Source organism: Epinephelus moara, chromosome 17 (genome assembly GCF_006386435.1).
Source record: "Epinephelus moara isolate mb chromosome 17, YSFRI_EMoa_1.0, whole genome shotgun sequence".
NCBI lineage: Eukaryota > Metazoa > Chordata > Actinopteri > Perciformes > Serranidae > Epinephelus > Epinephelus moara.
Genome location: NC_065522.1, coordinates 10,740,737 through 10,758,618, shown reverse-complemented (window position 1 = coordinate 10,758,618; position 17,882 = coordinate 10,740,737). Strand labels below are relative to the sequence as shown.

Here is a 17,882-nt window from a genome sequence, read left to right as displayed (position 1 = left end):
CTATGGACTAGATACACACTCCTCCCCCGGCCTGCCTGGCTGCCTGCCTCCTTGTGTGCAGGGCCGCGGCGCTGTGCAGTCTGATTGAGGTTGACTGCGGTATTATTTCATTAATTAAGTTTTTCCACTTCCTCCGCCTCTCCCTCCTGTCTTCCTGTCGAACGAGGGTGGCGGAGCGACGCCCTTCCTCTCCTCTGTCCTCTGGCGCTTCACATCCCCCCCATCACTGCTGATCATTGTCTCAATTACTCATCCCTCCTCTCCCTCCCCTGTCTCCCTCTTTCTCTCTCTCCGTTGTTCTCCCTCCCTTTCTCCTCTTATCTCATCCCAAATTGCTCTCCTCCCCACTCTCTTTTTTTTCTCTCTCTCTCTGTCCTCCGAAAGTGAGGCGGGAAAGATTTGACGCCATTTCTACATCTCTCCATCTTTCCCGCTCTCATCTCTGTCTCTCATCAGGATTTCACAGATGTTCTGTGATTATTTCTACCTTGATTCTGTGATATCTATTCCCCCTCAAGTGCGAGGAAAAATTTCCGCATTTGCTGTGTTTAGAAACCAAGATTGGGTAAAGGGGAATATTTTCGATCCAAGGACAAAGCACCCATGATCTCTTTGTTCACTCCGTTCCTGTGAAATTGAGATTTACAGAAATAGTGGCACCTGTAACACGCCTAATGGATTTAAGAGGATTTGTGGTGATACAGTTCACTGTTTTAACAAAAATTGCCTTTGTGGTATTTGTGACCTGTTGATTACGATGTTAAAAAAAATAACTTGCATTTGCAAAATCACATATGTGGAGGCTCTCCTGGTTCAATTTGGCTCCCCTGCTCTCAGTCTCTGTCTCCCCCTTCTTTGTATCCATTACCGCACCACTTTTCCATAATGGAGACATTAGACTCTTTTACCTCTCCGCTATCTATCATGTCATTTAAACTCTTTCCTTACTTTCTGTTTTTAACTTCTGTCTCTTCTACCACTTTCCCCTCTCTCTATGAATCTTGTCAGCCTCCCTCCTTCTCCTCTCCTCTCCTCTTCGTCCACTGGGCTGTGGGTCATCTCGATCGTCTCACATAGTCTCCTGTCCCCATCATATCACCAACAGCTTGTCACAGGCAATCAGTCTCCCCGCCTCGCTTCCCTGCATGGCCTCCTCCTCCTTTCCTCGCCCTCGTCTTCCTCACCACCCTCGTCTCCCGTCACCTTCTTGTCCTCCTTCGTGTGTCAGGAGTTATTACTCTCAGGAATCATAGTCCTCAGCACGTCTCTCTCAGACCGGTTAAGGGTATTTACTCCATGCTTCATCCATTTCTTTAGTCAGAGCCTGAGCGCTTGGTTTTTGCCCCTCGGCCCATCTTCATCACATTGGTACCCTGTTGTCCAGGGATGCAGTGTAGGGTAGAACTATGTTTTCTAGCTTTAAGACAGTTAAGATAGATGATAAATATTAAATCATTCATATACTAACCGAGTCATTTTGTCCTCATACACTATGCCTCTGCACAAGAATATGTAGTTAATGTTTTCTTTATGTTTCATTAGTTATTAGGACCACATGTGTCTGCCTCTTTAATGTCTATTTTATTATGCTTTAAAATGAAACAGTTATGGTAATTTTTGTTTGAAAAAAATAGCATAATGGTGTCTTAAACACTTAAGTACAAGTTGTGAAATTAAACGAAATATCAGATGGGGCATAAATTGAGATGGAGTGGGTGGAGAGTAAATGTGCTATATACTGTTATACTGTTTCATCCAATACATTGGGCCTTGTGCATGAATAGATTTGTAATTTTATCGCAAACCTCTCTTACTTTGTTTCTGTGACGTTGCTCGTATGAGTGTTACAAGTCAGACTCACCAACAGCACAAACCTGGTGCCACCTGTTTATGAAAGGTGCACATTGTAAGATGTCTCACACACACACTTTAAGAATAGTGGTTCTTGCATGAGGCCCAATCTTTAATATATCTGGAATGCCTCTGAGCATCCCTGAATAATGTTCAAAATATGTTGCTACAACCGGAATTTGGCATCTGAGCAGCCAGAGATATTTTAGAAAAGTATTTTTGCCCTGATGAAACTAGAGCTGCTCTGAATTTGGCACACTCCATTTCCATTTATTTGAACTTCATTGAAATAAATTTAATTTTCCTCCTACATTAGTGTAGCAGAAATTATTGCACAGGTCTCACACAGGGAAAAAATACTATAATTTAAAATACTTTGGTGACACAACAAATAGTAGCAAAACTTGAGAAACTTTTCACAGCACTCCATTTAAACCTTCTTTATTTATCCCTTCATCCATCCCAGTCTCCTGGTTTTCCCACCGTACTGCTGTTCGCCTTGACCCCCGCCTGCTTCTCTCCTCCTCCTGCTTTCACACTCTGCATCCTGCGGAGATGGAGGGAGAGAGAGTGACGGAGGTGTTAGAAGTAAAGCTGCCTCTTTTTCACACCTTCCCTTCTCTCCCTCCATCTCTCTCTCCAGAGCCATCCGCCATCCCTCCCTCTTTGCCTCGCTTCAGACAGGCTAATCTATAGCCTGAAGCCAAGTGGTGGGGGGAAAATGATTTTTTATATTTCTTTAAGGAGACAAGGTGAGGGTTAGCCCCGAGGGCTAACGCGGGGAAAATAAGGATAGACGGGTGGTGTGTGCAGGGGTGTTTGGGCGAGCTGGTAGACGGAGGAAGAATATGTTTTCTGTATTTTCTACCAGCCACTCTGGCTACACATCAGCAAGAACTGTTTTTAATGTGATCGAACGGCTGTAGTGATGAGTGAACATTCGTGTGCAGCTGCAGAGGTGTGATTCTCACTTTGAAGGCCTCACTCCTCTTTCCATCCTCCTTTCATTTGTCTGACCTCTGTCACACAGTTCCCAGTAAATTACCGGGATAAGCTTTCAAGCCGTACTAGTGATTTTCACTGTTCACACATGCGCTACATTCATGAATATTTTCATCTTGCGCCTTTTCACACATGCCGTGGCAATGCCGGGAAATAGATGGAGTAAGGGACAGTACAGCAGATGGCTGTAATGCAACACTCAAAACCACAGAAGAATAGAAGAAGAAGATGGGGTGAGGTCGGATGCATTCTTGAAAAGCTTCTTAGCAGAGGTGATCCTAGACTATGGGGGAGCCCTAGACAAAGAAGCCCCTCAAGGCCCCTAGCTTTTAGCTTGGACACCAGATCCTCTGCCACCATCTTGTTGGTGAGTTCTCATCACTCTCATCACATGATGACAGAAATCTGACTCCTGCGACTGAAGCATCTGTCCAAACAAGTGTTGAGATTAAAAAAGCAAAGCAACAGCAGGGGCAGTGGGCAAGTAATGTAATCAGTGTACGCCATGTAACACCAGCTACCCCGGCAAGCCTAATTTATTGTTGTCGTTGCCAAAATGTGCCAATGTTGTGTAATCAGGGGCCCCATTTCAGGGATGGACTGCAGGCGTGAAAGGGGCCTTTACACTCATCCCTGCATCTTCATCTCTCCATCCCTCCACTTTTTCTGTCTGATCCCTCCATTCTGATTCTCTCTGTGTCTTCCTCCCTCCTCCTCCAGCCTCTGTGACCTGCAGACCAGTGATCTGTAATGCTTTCGCTGACATGCTTTATGTAAGAATAAGTGTTAGAGTGTTACAGGGACTCATGCGCGCACACACACTCCCTCTTGCCTCTGCACTTAGTCAACACTGCTTGACCTCCTTCAGCCTTCTTCCTGGCTCCCCTAGAAGGAAGCTTGTTCGATATACGGGTTAGGGTGTTGATTTGAAATGTGACACTGCCGTTCTGATTGAATTGTTTCAATTTTTTCAGTGTAATAATAGCGCTAATAGCTTAAAAATGCATATTAAATCCGTCATTGCCTGTATTACCACATCAGTCCCTCAATTTCAAATCGAAAAATTCCCTTTAATTCGCGTAATTAAAACATAAGCAGTGATAGTAATGGGGTATTTAAAACTGGAGCTCTCACTCATTCAACACAGTCTGTATTCTAACCGGTCCAGTTTCTTTCTACACACAGTGTTTTGTGTCTCAGGGGCTCCATTTTATTTTATATGCGCCCTTGATTGGATTACCATCCCCTTTTTTTCCATCAGCCAGTCTATGCCTGTCTAGATTACCCCCCTCTCCTGCTATTTTCCCAGCCCCAGCAGCAATTGCATTCGACTGAAAGCGGTTGAGTCCATGCGGCGCGACGGGGGTGTTAATGCATTCCAGCGGACTGCTAAATGAGGACTTATTAAAGTGCTGCCGCCTCGTAGTTTGACATTTCAGAGCTTCTGGTGGAGTTTTAAATCGCTGCCTCTGCAAATGTCACTCGCTGACTCTGGAATGGCTGACCATATGAATAGAAGCTGTTGTTGGCGTCGGCTATAGATTGAGAGAGAGAGTGAATTTGTGTGGCTTTAATGGATGGGTTTTCACTGTGTGTGTGCGTGTGTGTATGCCACCCTGCTACTTGGCTAATTGTGCAATTTTGTGTTTCCTCCCCTCCAGCTACATCAGATGGGACGCGTCAAGGCCTGGATAGCATGAGAGGAGGAGTGTGTGCCACGCAAGGCATGAAGGTGGTCCTGAAAGTGGGGCAGAGTAAGTCCTCTCAACTCTCTCGTCCTACATTACTTTTTCACTCTCTCACACACACACGTGAGCTCTCCCATATGTGTAACTCCTGGACGCCACCACACATGGACCCTTCTTCACACACTCCCTCATAACACACACATTGTTATTCATGCATCACGCACAACCGCTCACTTAACACACAGTGTGACTACAACCATTGGCTCCAGTCCACCGCATCTCACACCATCTCCCATCTGTACAGCACCGAGCGGTACACATTCCTTATCTGACACGCAGCCTCCTCCACTTTTTAAGCCATCCCTCTTATCTCCCGCTCTCTTACACACACATACAAAACGCACACACACACACGTACATCACTTCTCGGCGCGCGTGTGTTCTCTCTGAGCATATTAGGAATCATTAAGTGGTGAGAACAGCGGAGAAGTGTGGGATCAGTCAGCTCTAATGAGCCCTGTTGACTCCCTTTTCACTCTGCCTTTTAACTACCACTGACTCACGCTGGACACACACACTCAAACCCACACTTTGACACTCACACATCCCTGCGCGGGACTCATATTACAGGTATAAACATTAGCTCACATACGCGAGGGCATGAGCGCACACATGGGGCGCAGACATGCAAACTGAGGTGCTCATGCAGGCGTGCGGACACACCAGAACACACACATTTCCCCTCACAGCTGACCTGCCAGGAGCAAGCACGATAACAAAATGACTCCATTCAGTGTTAAAGCACGCAGTCAGGGATTTTTAATGACTCGTAGCTGCGCACACTTCTAATTTGTTTGGAGAAATATTCACAGGTAATGACCCTCACATGCAGGCTTTTCAGAGAGGCGGCAGGAAAAAAGGTGCATTTAAGCATTTTCACTGACCTGCGCATTCCTGCACATAATAGGCACCTGTCCTTCACACGACCCCCCTCACACACACATGACACACACACTCGCCTATTTCTATTTCTTTAGCCTATCCTGTGTTATCAGGCCTTATGTATTGTTGGTGATCTTCAGCAAAAGAGCCAAGTGGCGCTGCTGTGGCTCTATCAGGCCACAACATCAGCATCGTCAGCTCGGCTCAATAGAAACACACACTTTCTTCTTCCCATGGCTTTTTCACCACATGGGCGATGGAAATGCTACCTTCCCCCCACACACACACACATTCAAGCCTCTCTGCCACTTTTACACAACTACTACTATGAAGAGGCACACACACCTCTTTTTAATTTGTCATCTTGCCTTTTTTCCTCCTCTGTCCTTCCTCCACTTCTTCTCGATTCCCTCTGCATTTGCCTTTTTGCTTTTTTTTAACCCCTTTTCATTCAAGAAACATTGCTTGCTTCCTTTTTAAATTCCCCTTTTCCCCGTCCTCATCACTTCCCTTTCACTTTGCATGCCAGCCATCTCTTCTTCCAACTCTCCCTCTCAGTCCCCCCTCTCTGTTATTTCCACTCTTCCTCTGTCTTTCTGTCTTATCTGCTATGTGGCTGAAAGGTCACGTCTGTGTTGTTTGTCATCTAAATAAGCGGCGTGCTGCCTTGTGGTGATCTCTGATGAGATATGCCGCTCTGCTTCGCTCCGAGGGACACACACACACTCGTGAAACACACATTTGCACCCTTGCCCCACACACACACACACACACACACACACACACACACACTGACTTGTCTTCTCTTATTTTATTCTTTATCTATCTTGCTTGCTCTCCGTCTCTGTCACACACACACACACACACACACACACTCTCTCAGACACACACAGCCTGAACCTCCCTCCGCTAGCCCCTGTTGACCACACAGCAGTTTCTATTGATCCAGACAGCACCGCCCCTAACTTCTGTTTGGTCGACTGTCATGAGGGAGCAACCAGCCAATAGCCTCACACTTCTCTAAATGTCAGTATGTATAGGTTGATGGCTGTGCACACACACACACACACACACACATTCACCAGATTGTGCATGGGCGTGACGCAGTGAGCGGTTTCTGTGGGTTTATTGTACAGTTTTATCCATAAGCACCCCATCGTCATATCCATTTAGCTCTCCCCTGCTGCTGCAATGACCAATAACAGCCTTTCTTCTTAAAATGTTGCATAAACGGCAGAGCTGAATAGTCATATCCCGATATAAAACTCTATTCCTGCAGCCTACTGTTAGCCAGATGGCTCAGAAGCGAGCAAAATTAGTATTTTCTGAACCATCTCTTTCAGCGGTGAGGAGTGACACTTGTACAATGGTTGCATCTGTGTGTGTGTGTGCGTGCGTGCGTGCGTGCGTGCGTGCGTGCGTGCGTGCATGCGTGCATGCGTGCATGTGCTTGCATGTGTCACATAAACGCACTTTAATGCCATCACCATTACTGAGGGCTTGCTAGACAGATGGCCTGATTTAGCGACTACAGATTACAAGCCGTTATGGCCTTGTGTAAATTCACTCTGGCCAAAACAACAAACGGCCTCTCTTTAGTTCCCCATTCAAACAAATGGAAAAGTGCTCATACACGGCACATTGAAGCCCAATCAATATGTGCTCTCCTATAATGGGAATGGAAGGGAGGGAAGCCTTTATTAAAGCTCCTGTGTCGCTATTTCTCTTTCTGGCTGGCTCCCTCTTCGCTAATGTCACTTATTGGTTCCAATTCCGAGAGCCTTGGCTGTCGCAGAAGATAGTCTCGGTAGATAGTCTCGGTATTTCTTCCACTCTGCTCATATTCCACCCTTATTTTTTCCCTCCACAGGCCCATATGGGCTGCCTCCGAAGAAGGAGCCGCCAGCGGGACGCACCACCAGCAGAAACCCAGGTAAGCAGGAGACCAAGTGAAGATAATCCACAGCGGATCCATACACAAAATGGATGGAGGGAGTAAGCAAAGACTGGTAGATAGAAAGAAAAGCAGTGGGGAGAGGGGAGGGAGAAGGCGACAGATGGAGAATGTGCAGCGGTGACATCTGTGGATCTCTCTATTTAATTCCATATCTCTCTCTCTCTCCCCTGCTCTCTTTCCCTCTCCTCCCGGTCTCTGCGCCCGGCCCCTCCGAGCTAAGTGCTGCAGGCGGGGAATGGATGGCTAATAGCTACCTTGGGAGAAGGACAAGAAAAAGAGAGGGAGGAAGAAAGAGGCAGGGAAAGGGAGAGAGGGCGGCAGGAGAGAGGGCTAGACCGGCGGCGACATTTCAGAGAGTTATTATTGTCATTAGTTTGGGTGGCCTGGATTCTGTAGTTCCGTCAAGAGAGAAAAAGAAAGAAAGAAATGAGAATTACGGAAAGATGAGGGGAGAGAGACGAAGAGACAGGGGAGTGATGGAAGGGAGTGGGTAGAAGTGGGAGGCACATAAGGAGGAAAAAGAAAAGAATAATTGAAAAGCAAAGAGGAGAAGGGAATAGAACAAGGAGATGGAAATGGAGAGAGGCTAGATTCATGCTCTCCCTCAAAGTCATTCAGTGGTGGAGAGAGAACATGATCTGCTCTCAGCTGTGTTCATTTCTCCCTCTCTCCTTTTCCCCCCCCGTTTTTGGTGGTGAATTTGTGTACAATGCCAAATGCATGAATCAGGGCATTCACACATTGTCCCATCACTTGTCCATACCTCACGTAGGTGAGAACTGCATGTGTGAAGGAAGCAACAATAGTATGCATTGTTTTTACTAGAATGAGACAAACAGCACTGGACGCACTGCAGGACTGATTTACATCACACACATAATGAGGGATTTTACACATTCGTGACGCTCCGACGAGGACATATTAGCACACACTTGTCTGAAATGATTGTTTTGACTCCTGACATGATAGTTATGCCAGAATTTCTAATCCTCATGTGAATCATCTCAGCTAATAACTGGAATATTGCTGGCTATCCGCAGTCGTTTTGTTTGTTTGTCTCATCTGGTCCTCTCTAGGGATGTAAACAAATGCATGATTGGGATATGAACAGATAGCGCTCTACAAACAAAACCAAACTCCTCCTCAGAGTCATAACTCAGTCAAATCAAAACACACAGACATCACATACACAGACCAATAACTCACTCTTTACAGTGGTGGCTGGATCTGAGTTGTCTGTTGGGGATAAATGTCCGTGAATCTGTTTAGAAATCACAGAAAATAGGTGCTCCTTAAAACTTAAGAGCTTGTCTTTGTTCAGTATCACAGTAATCCAGTTGATTGTCAATGTAAAGAGGAGCTGCTAGTAAGTAAAGCAGCATGATTTGTCATGGTGCAGGTTTGCACAATGTCAACTAATAGCCTGCAGCATGGAGGTGTAGGTAGTTTAAAGGGACACTTTGAATCCCCAAATGACCATTTATGCATCAATTACTCACCCCGTGTTACTTTGAATTCATGAAGAAAGCTTTGTTTTTCTTGCATGCCTCCACGGTGAAGAAAGGATACAGAAACAGAGAAAGTTCTTGATGAATTGAAGTCATAGGGGTCCACGTTTAACAACAGCAAAACTATATCAAAACATCCGTTTACAAACTCTGACACAACTCGTGCACTATGATCCAAGTCTCATTTATCCAGTCATATGCTGAGTACTTCCAGAACAGAGAGCCCTTTCCAATGGGAGCCTGATTTAAGTGAAACTTATCTATGCTCTCTTCAAAGCCAGACTCCATTGACAAAAACAGTAATTTTACCTCACTGGACACGGGAGCTGCTGGTCTACCACTGCCTAGATCGGTAATTTGTTGGTGTTATTGTGTGACTTTGGTGAATCCAAACTAACCCTTCAAAACACCAAAGTCACACAATAACACAAACAAACTAACAGATCAAGGCAGCGATGGACCAGCAGCTCCTGTATTCAGCAAGGTAAAATTACAGTTTTTGTCAATGGAGTCTGGCTTTGAAGAGCGTATACTTTAGTTAGGATCCCCATCAACAGGACTGTCTGTTTAAAAAGTACTGAGCGTACAACTGGGTAAATAAGACTTGGATTATACCGCACAAGTTGTGTTAGAGTTTGTAAATTGATGTTTTGATATAATTTTTCAGGTGTTAAACATGGACCCAATGCCTTCAGTCAATCAGGAATTTTTGGATTCTTTGTTTATCATGGAGGCATGCAAGTAAAGCAAAGTTTTCTATAGAAATTCAACATAACACTCAGTGAGTAATTGATGCACAAATGGTTATTTGGAGGGTGAAGTATCCTTTTCAGTTTTAATATTCAGGCATTTGGCAAGATTAATTCTCAACAAGTTTTTATCACATTAGTTGAACCGTGCAGGATGAAGCTCACTGTTGTTGCACAGGTGATAGTTTTACCTCATGATCTGATATTGAAGCCTGGCACTGTGCACAACTTGACAGTAATAAGACATTGATGGAAGTTTAACACAGCAATGAGCAATCTAATCATTTTTAACAGCTTCCAACCTAGACCACACTTACCTCCAGTATAAAGCTGAATACAGACATTTGTGTGAAATAAACAGATATAGATTGATAGCATCTTTGCATAACACCCCATATCCAATCAATCCAAGACGTGAATCACCTCAAATTCAACCCTTATTGCCATAGTCAATGGGGCAGTTCCTCATTTTGAGACTGTGCTTTTCAGATAACATGAGTGAAACTGTGAGAATTTTTTATCCAAAAGTACTAAAAAGATAGAATGGATGGATTTTTCAAACGCGCTGCTTCTGCATCTTTTATTGTATAAAAATAAAAGGTATTCATTAGGAACAAAAAAAAAAACAGAAAGAGCAAGGGTGTCAGGAGTGTATGCAACCGCAAAGTCCCCGGTGCAAGGCCAGGCAGGGGCCCTTGGTGCACATCAAGCTCTCTCTGTATCACCATAGTGGTTGATAAAACACCACAGAGCACACATGGATAGAGACAAATTAATTCACACAAAAAAAAGCTATCTTGTGTGGGAAGCTGCGATGAAATGCCACGATGCATCAGAGTTACTGGTGCTCCATTAATTATGTAATCTTCTCGGATCCTCCTGAATGTATTCATATAAAGGTTGTTGATGGAAACACGCACTGATTCACACTTTATGCTGACAAAATCTTCAGATATTTGCATAAAACATGTGCAACACTTTGGTGGGAAATGATAGTGTCTGTAGCATTATAAAACAGTTCCAAAAAATATGTTTAAAAAACTGTATATATGATTGACTGTGTGAATCACACTCAAGAAATAGAGGGGGAAGTACAGCTGGCTCAACAGCGAGGACAAAACTATGTTATCACCTTGACCTTTTCTTTCATTTTTGACCTGTTGAACGTCTCTGTCTGAGGTGAAATCCACTAATGAAATAAAAAAGTGGAATCAAGGGGAAAAGAAGGTGTCAAAGTCTGGACTTGCAAGATGAAAAAAAGGAAACACAGGAGGGAGTGAGAGGTGGAAAATAGGGGGAGCGAGAAGAGAAGGCGGAGGAGGAGAGGTGAAGGAAGAGGATATAATAAAGAGAGCCGGTGAAAGGCGGCGATCATAATGGAGATGGAGAATGAGGGATGTTGGGTTAATGGAGGGAGGAAGACAGCGGGAGGACGAGAAGGGAGTGTAATCGACGTCTGGTATTAGCGCTGCTCTCCCAGTCAGTCCAGCCCAACAGGGGGGCCCAGCAAGGTGGTGTGTTTGCATGTATTTCCTTGCGTGGTTGTGTATATTCAGACCTTAGTGTGTCCGTGTGTGTTTTGTGTTGCTAGGCACTGAGCTCAGAGCAAGGTAGGTCATTACAGCTACAATAACCCGAAGATAGAGAGAACCACGGAGCGAGGGAGGGCGAGGAAGCAGAGGAGACGCAGGAGAGAGACGGACAGGGAGAGAAGAAAGCGATGTGTGCCAAGAATAATGATAGACCAATCCAAAGGCTCTATATAGCAGGGACTCACATTACCGGCCTTAAGCAGTACGCCACACACATTCACACGGTCCTGTGCCAGAGCCTTAGACCCCCCCACCCCACCTCACTCTATAAACATACACACACACAAAGATGCACATACGCACGTCCAGACCATCATTCACCTGCTGAGTTCTGACCCGACCTCCTGCAGAGAAAACTCGGAGCTCCAAGGCTGTGAAGATCTTAGGTTTCAGGCAGACACACAACAGGCAGAGGGAGCAATCGGGCTGACAAACAGAAAGATAGCGTGACAGACGGTTTGATAAACAGACAGACAGATAGAAAGACAGACAGGCAGGCGGGAAGGCCAGCAGGCAGGCAGAGTGTGTGGTCTGGTGGTAGGAGCTGAACCGGGGAGGCTCTCTTCATGTGGTCGGCTGTAATGCTAAGTAAATACAGTTGTTAAGGTTAGGGAAATAGAGTGTGTTACCTTGATACACACTGTGGCTTCGCCAGGCTGTCCACAGGAGTATATACTGCACGGGGCTCTCTCATTCCAAGTCTATGGACATCCCTCTCCATTTTACAAGCGCTGCTGTCCACTTCATTACATCAATAAAGAGACCACATATAAGCGTCTGTGAGATTTGCTGCATACTTGCCGCATTCCACTGGGTTAAGTCTCCGCAGCCTTCACTAGCAGAGCTAACCCAGTGCCATTACTCATGTCATTGTGGTTCAGAACCATAAGGATTGGTATGTTTGTTTAAAAGCTCATGAAAACACAAATTGTGAAAGCAAGCTGTGTTATTGCTCTGATATATTCATGATGATTCATATGCATATATAAATCAAAGAGAAAGCAGCTTGTGATACTGTGGATGTTGGAGTAAGATTGCTCTGATTTGTTTCAGGCGGAGCAGGGAACTCCACCCAGTCTCGAGGACCCAACAGCTTTGGGAGCGAGGGCAGCGGTGAGAACGGGCCCCTTCAACCCTCCAACATCGCCCTCATTGCCGGCGCGGCAGGAGGCTCTGCCTTCCTCCTGCTGGTGACCGCCGTGATCTGCGTGGTGTGCTACAGGCGGCGGCACGCTAAGCACTCGGACACCCACCACCCTCCGCTGTCGCTGTCCTCGCTCACCAGCCCCAAGCGGGGAGGGGGCGGAGGCATCAGCAGCTCCAACAACAACGGTTCCGAACCCAGCGACATCATCATCCCACTGAGGACGTCGGACTCAGCCTACTGCCCGCACTACGAGAAGGTGAGCGGAGACTACGGGCACCCCGTCTACATCGTCCAGGAGATGCCGCCTCAGAGCCCGGCCAATATCTACTACAAAGTATGAGACGGCCGCTGCTCTGGCCGACTGGACACATCCACCTCCCTCTACCCGTTACCGACCAATCCCCTGCTCCAAATGAAGCCACAGCAAAGCTCACCATCACAGCTCCGACCCTGAGCCTCTCAATACTACCAGTATTGCCCCATGGACCCTCCCCCAAATCACTGCCCCGTGAGCCCGGCCACAGTTGTGTTTTAGCTGAATAAACCACCCCACCCCATTCCCACACAACTGGGCCACCAAGCGTGTGTTAAGGGCAAAGTCGTAGCCCTTCTTAACAAGGCCCTCACGAATGGGCAAGAGCCTCTGAGTGCCCCCTTCTTGTTAACTCAGAGCTAAACGAGACCCACCCGTGCTGAATTGAAGAGTCGTCCCCATACCGCCAGCGTGTGTATGTGTGTGTGGCAACACACTTTGTTTCTAGGAGTATGGACCTGGCGTTGGGACTTGAGATGTTTTACAAAAGAAAAAGAAAAAGAAAAGGACTACAACTAAAAAAAACTACACCCTTGATCCCACTTAGCGCCAGAGAACTCTGATTCCCAGAGGCCATACCTGCCTAGCCCAACGCCCCACCCCTCAGAGCTCCATCAGCCAACCAGAGACCGGCCCCTGCCACTAACTCACCAATAGGATTCTAGTTTGTTTGTGTTCGTTTCTCCTGAGAAAATAGGGGGCCTCGGACTCACTCAATCAGCAAGCCCCGGGCGGCGGTCACATGACCAGGCCCAGGCCTGAGGAGGTCTGACCAATTGGTGACACTCAGAATCTTGTATATTTTAATAATGTGCGTGTGTGACGGCGCGAGTGTGCATACAACTTGGATAATAATTATGGCGCTGCTGCTCCACATTAGACGTGTGCGTGCAGTTAGTGTGCTTTCAGTACAGCAAGTCTGCATATGAGTTTGCATATGCACGCGTGGGGTTTAGTTTGTGTGTGTGTGTACGCTTTGTGTGTGAGTGACTGTGCGTACGCGTGCGTTCTTTAGACTTGTCTTAAATACCAAAACACAAAATAGTGAGCGAATATCAAAAAAGTGAGATTTTTTATCGCTATCAACACTTATAGATTATATATATGAATATCCAGTAAATAATTTCTAGATGTTTTTTTTCTGTTTTCTATTGTTTTTATTATTTTTACCCACTCTCTTAAACTACACTTCTGTTGCTAGACATTTTTTTATCTGCTGTTTTTGTTTTTTTTCCACAACTTAGAACGACCTTGTTTCCTGCCTTTTCCCTTTGCGTTGTATATTAATTTAATCCCTTTTTAATTTTCCCGGCGAACAGAGGTTGTGTCTCTCTTCCTCTCTTCCCTCTCTCATTCACTCCCTCCCTCCCTTTTTCTCCCCACCCCCCCTCCCACCCCTCTAGGGTCTCTGAACTCTGTGTATATTTTTATAGCTCCTTGTACTATGCTGTAGTTTTGAAGTTTAGACCTCGTTTGTGGAAGTGTTGAGGTAGAACCATCTATGAAAGTTTTTTTTTTTTTTTTTCAAACGCTTTTTTTCAAACGCAGAAGTGAAAAGAAGTGAGGGGGGGGAGGGGTGGTGATGGCGGGGTAGAGGGGGGGTGAGAGGGGATGAAATGAAAAAGAAGAATAAAGGGAAAAGAACAGGGCGAGAGAGAGTGCTGTCTGGGGAGGAGGAATAAAGCGGCGTCTGAATGCAGAACTTTAAAAAAAAAAGAGAGAGAGAAAGAGAGGAAGGGAGGGAGGGAGACAAGGAAAGAAAAGACTGTGAAGGAATTGCACACTAAAGAAAAAGAAGCTGAGGGGAGGGGAAGGATGGGAGCGGCAGGAGTGAGAGATGAAGGATCCCAAGGAAGGAAGGATGGAGAGAGCAGATGACACAGGGACTGGCGAAAGGAGAGAAACATTTTCTTTGAACAGAGGGGTCTGAGCCTCCTCAACGAAGGCGACGGAACCAACAGCCAAAACGGATTTCGGAGGAGTTGAACTTTAACCACGGAAAGGAGAGATCTCATCACTCACTCTCTCACACACACAGACACACATCTACTGTGACTCGGTCACACTTAACGTGAGGTGGCACATTTCAGATTTGCTCCTCCTTTTCCGCCAAAATTTGTGTTGAAATGCATCTCACACACACACACACACACACGCTCTCTCGTTTATTATAACGACACACACACAGTACAGTCCTAGCTGCGGACGCACACAGGAGAAATCACACAGGAGAACTCCCCCCCAGCAGTCGGTACACTCTGTTTGACACACACCCCCCCTCCCACAAAACCTAACACAAATTTCACACCTTTTAATGACTGTCACAAATGCCTACTGATTGCATTGAATGACATACATTCTCTCTCGCTGCCGCTTGCTTTCTCACACACTTTCACCCACACTTGACAGAAACGCTGATTGCTTTCATATGACTCTATTTCTGTGATTAAGACTAACCCGATGGACACGGGAGGGATGAAAAGAGCGTTTGTGTGCCGTGTGTTTTCTCCTCTCTTTCACACGCCCTCACGCACACACACTCACACAAACACGCAGTGCCCAGCACCTCGACCTCGAGGGCAATAACACAACGCTGTGTTCAGAGGTGCAATATGTTCACATGTGCATACTAAAAAAAAGCTGTTTTGTGTTGCTCAAACATGTTTATGGCTTATGTGTAAAATGGGTGGCAGTGGAGAGCTTAAGCTTTTTATTTTTCCTTTCAGACACATAAGGCCTCCAGTGATGTAGCCATGTTTTCTGTGTGAAGCCAGTGTTAAATCTGGACCTTACAACATTTCTCAGCTGTGTTTTGTATCAGTATCTAACATCATATAATGAGATATCTTTCATACTTAAGTGTCACATTCGTCCCAAATGACTTTGTTCAAAACACGATGATGATGTTCAGATATGTTTTTATACCATGAATGAGTTTGGATTGTATTTGACTGTATCGAAATTGATTTCAAAGATGAAAATGAGGCTGGAAACACCTCAAATTCTTCTTTTTGTACAACTACCGACTTGTGTTTTGTTTCTTTTTTATGTATGCTGTTAAGTCTATGTCTATTTAAACATGCTCAGAGTACCTAAAATATCCTCCAAGCCAAATGAAGTGTCTGTTTCTCTCTCTTCAACAACTTCTGCAACTCTTTGGAGCACTCCGATCCAAAATGACAGTGTTTTTCATCCGAAAATGGCCTCTGCCTGCGAGGGGGGAAGCAAATCTCCTCGGACTTTACGGCGTCAACTCTGACGAAGAAGCCACTGCCCCGTTTTCAGTCCATTTCGCTCCCTGTCCCCCCTCCCCCTCAGCAGAATGTCAAGTATCTCTCGGACTCAGTTTTTTTTCCTTTCTATTGTTTGATTTCCATGTCGATGTTATTTCAAGTTGTGTCTCTGGCTCTCACTGTTTGTGTTTGACTGGTCGACTCAACGTGTTTCTAAAAACCACGGACACAGCCACTGGTTGTCATGTTGAAAAGAGAAAGAAGAAAAGTGCTGTTTCTATGGAACGGGGGAGAGAGAGAAAAAAAAGCAGCAGCTACCGCCTAGCTCCCTCACCTCTACCGTTGGTGAAAGTGTGTATGTGTGTGTACATGTGTGTGAGTGTGCGTGTGTGTTTTTTTTGTGCCAATAGACAGCAAGCGGAGGCCGCGGAGCGAAGGTGGCTCTCGTATGTAACGTGTTGAGACTTTGTATTTGGGACACCTCTGTGTGAGAAGGGTTTTTTTGTGTCCTCTCCTCCTCTTCTTCTCTCCTCCTTACCCCTTTGTCTACTCATCACAGCGACCCCTTCCTTCCTCCCCTCCCTCCCTGCCCCTCCCCCCCAACACACCTCAAAAGAGAGGAAAAAACTAGTACATTCCTGGTTTGGAAAAAAAGGTTGAATAAAAAAAACAAACAAAAATGTTTAAGCACCACTCTTTGGGTCCTGTTGTGTGATTCATTATTGTGTGAGGGTCTGCTGAGGTCTTTTGTTCTAGTGTGTGTGTGTGTGTGTGTGTGTGTGTGTGTGAGTGTGAGAGAGTGTGAGAGAGCGAGCAAGAGTTCCTGAGGCCCACAAGTAACCCTGCCTTTAATAGAAGGTCTCTCCCCTTATCTCTGCTTTGGGCTTGTCTCAGCAGGGGCTCTTTCACTGCCTCTGCTAATAACACCGCCATTACACACACACACACACACACACACACACTGGCTCCCCCACTGGTGTTATCAACAAGTTATCAAACCCAGCTTCGTTAGTGTTGAGTGTTGCTTGGCAACGTATTGACAGAGCTGATTTCACTCTCTATCTCCCCCTCTAACACCCCTCTTCTTCTTCTATTTCCCCCTCTTTCCCTCTGGCTTTGTGGCACGTTTCTATGGTAACTGGTAGCGTCTTTTGCTCCCTTCCGAAATCTGCCTCATCCGGTTGTGGATGTACATCTGTGTGTGTGTGTTTTAAAGGCCCTTCCATAGCGTGGTGTGCCACCAGGGTGGCCTCGGGTGAGATGACCAGGCAGCTGCCTTTACCCTTTGATCTGTGATGTGTGAGAGTAGATCACATGCCACACACACACTCACATTCACTGACCTCAACTACACAAACACTAGCACATGTCGGTGTGTTGTCTTTCACACTGCAGCACACCGGCATTGATCCTAGTAGACACTTGTCACTGCCTCTGCCATGACAACCTGTCACTGAAACTGAGGGCAAGTACAATGAAAGTTGGCAAACAGTAAACCTCCATTTACCAGCAACCTGCTAAGGCTGCTAATCTACCTTCAGTCAGTGCCACTGCTTCCTTCTGCAGCAATTTTGTCATTTCCTCCCCTTTTCTTCCCTTTTTAAATTCACTTCAGCAGCAAGTTATTTAACCATAATCTCATAAACCATAATCATAACCTGTCTGTAAACAAAACTGGTTATTTACTGTGACTAGCGTTTGGAATTCAGAAGTGGTTTCTAATTAGAGCTTGGCCAAATTTAAACCACTTCCTGTCATTTCCTGCAGCGTCTGTGGGGCCTTTCTTTCACAGCAGACATTTTGACTTGTCACAGTAGGAAAAGCACAGGTGTTACTAATAACATTACCGATGGCTCTGTTCTTTTCAAGTGTCCCAGTAAGCCATGGCTGTGTGACAGTG

The 17,882-nt window shown here is 45.8% G+C and overlaps 1 protein-coding gene across 1 annotated transcript in view; it reads left to right on the top strand.

Annotated features, from left to right (window-relative positions):
- Positions 1-16,669, top strand: part of efnb3b (ephrin-B3b) — a 47,800-nt gene extending 31,131 nt beyond the window's left edge. The window contains exons 3-5 of the mRNA XM_050068052.1: positions 4,515-4,607; positions 7,354-7,416; positions 12,343-16,669. Coding sequence (XP_049924009.1) covers positions 4,515-4,607; positions 7,354-7,416; positions 12,343-12,776 — 590 coding nt within the window. The 3' untranslated portion in view covers positions 12,777-16,669. The remainder of the gene's footprint in view (positions 1-4,514; positions 4,608-7,353; positions 7,417-12,342) is intronic.
- Positions 16,670-17,882: the final 1,213 nt, after the last annotated feature.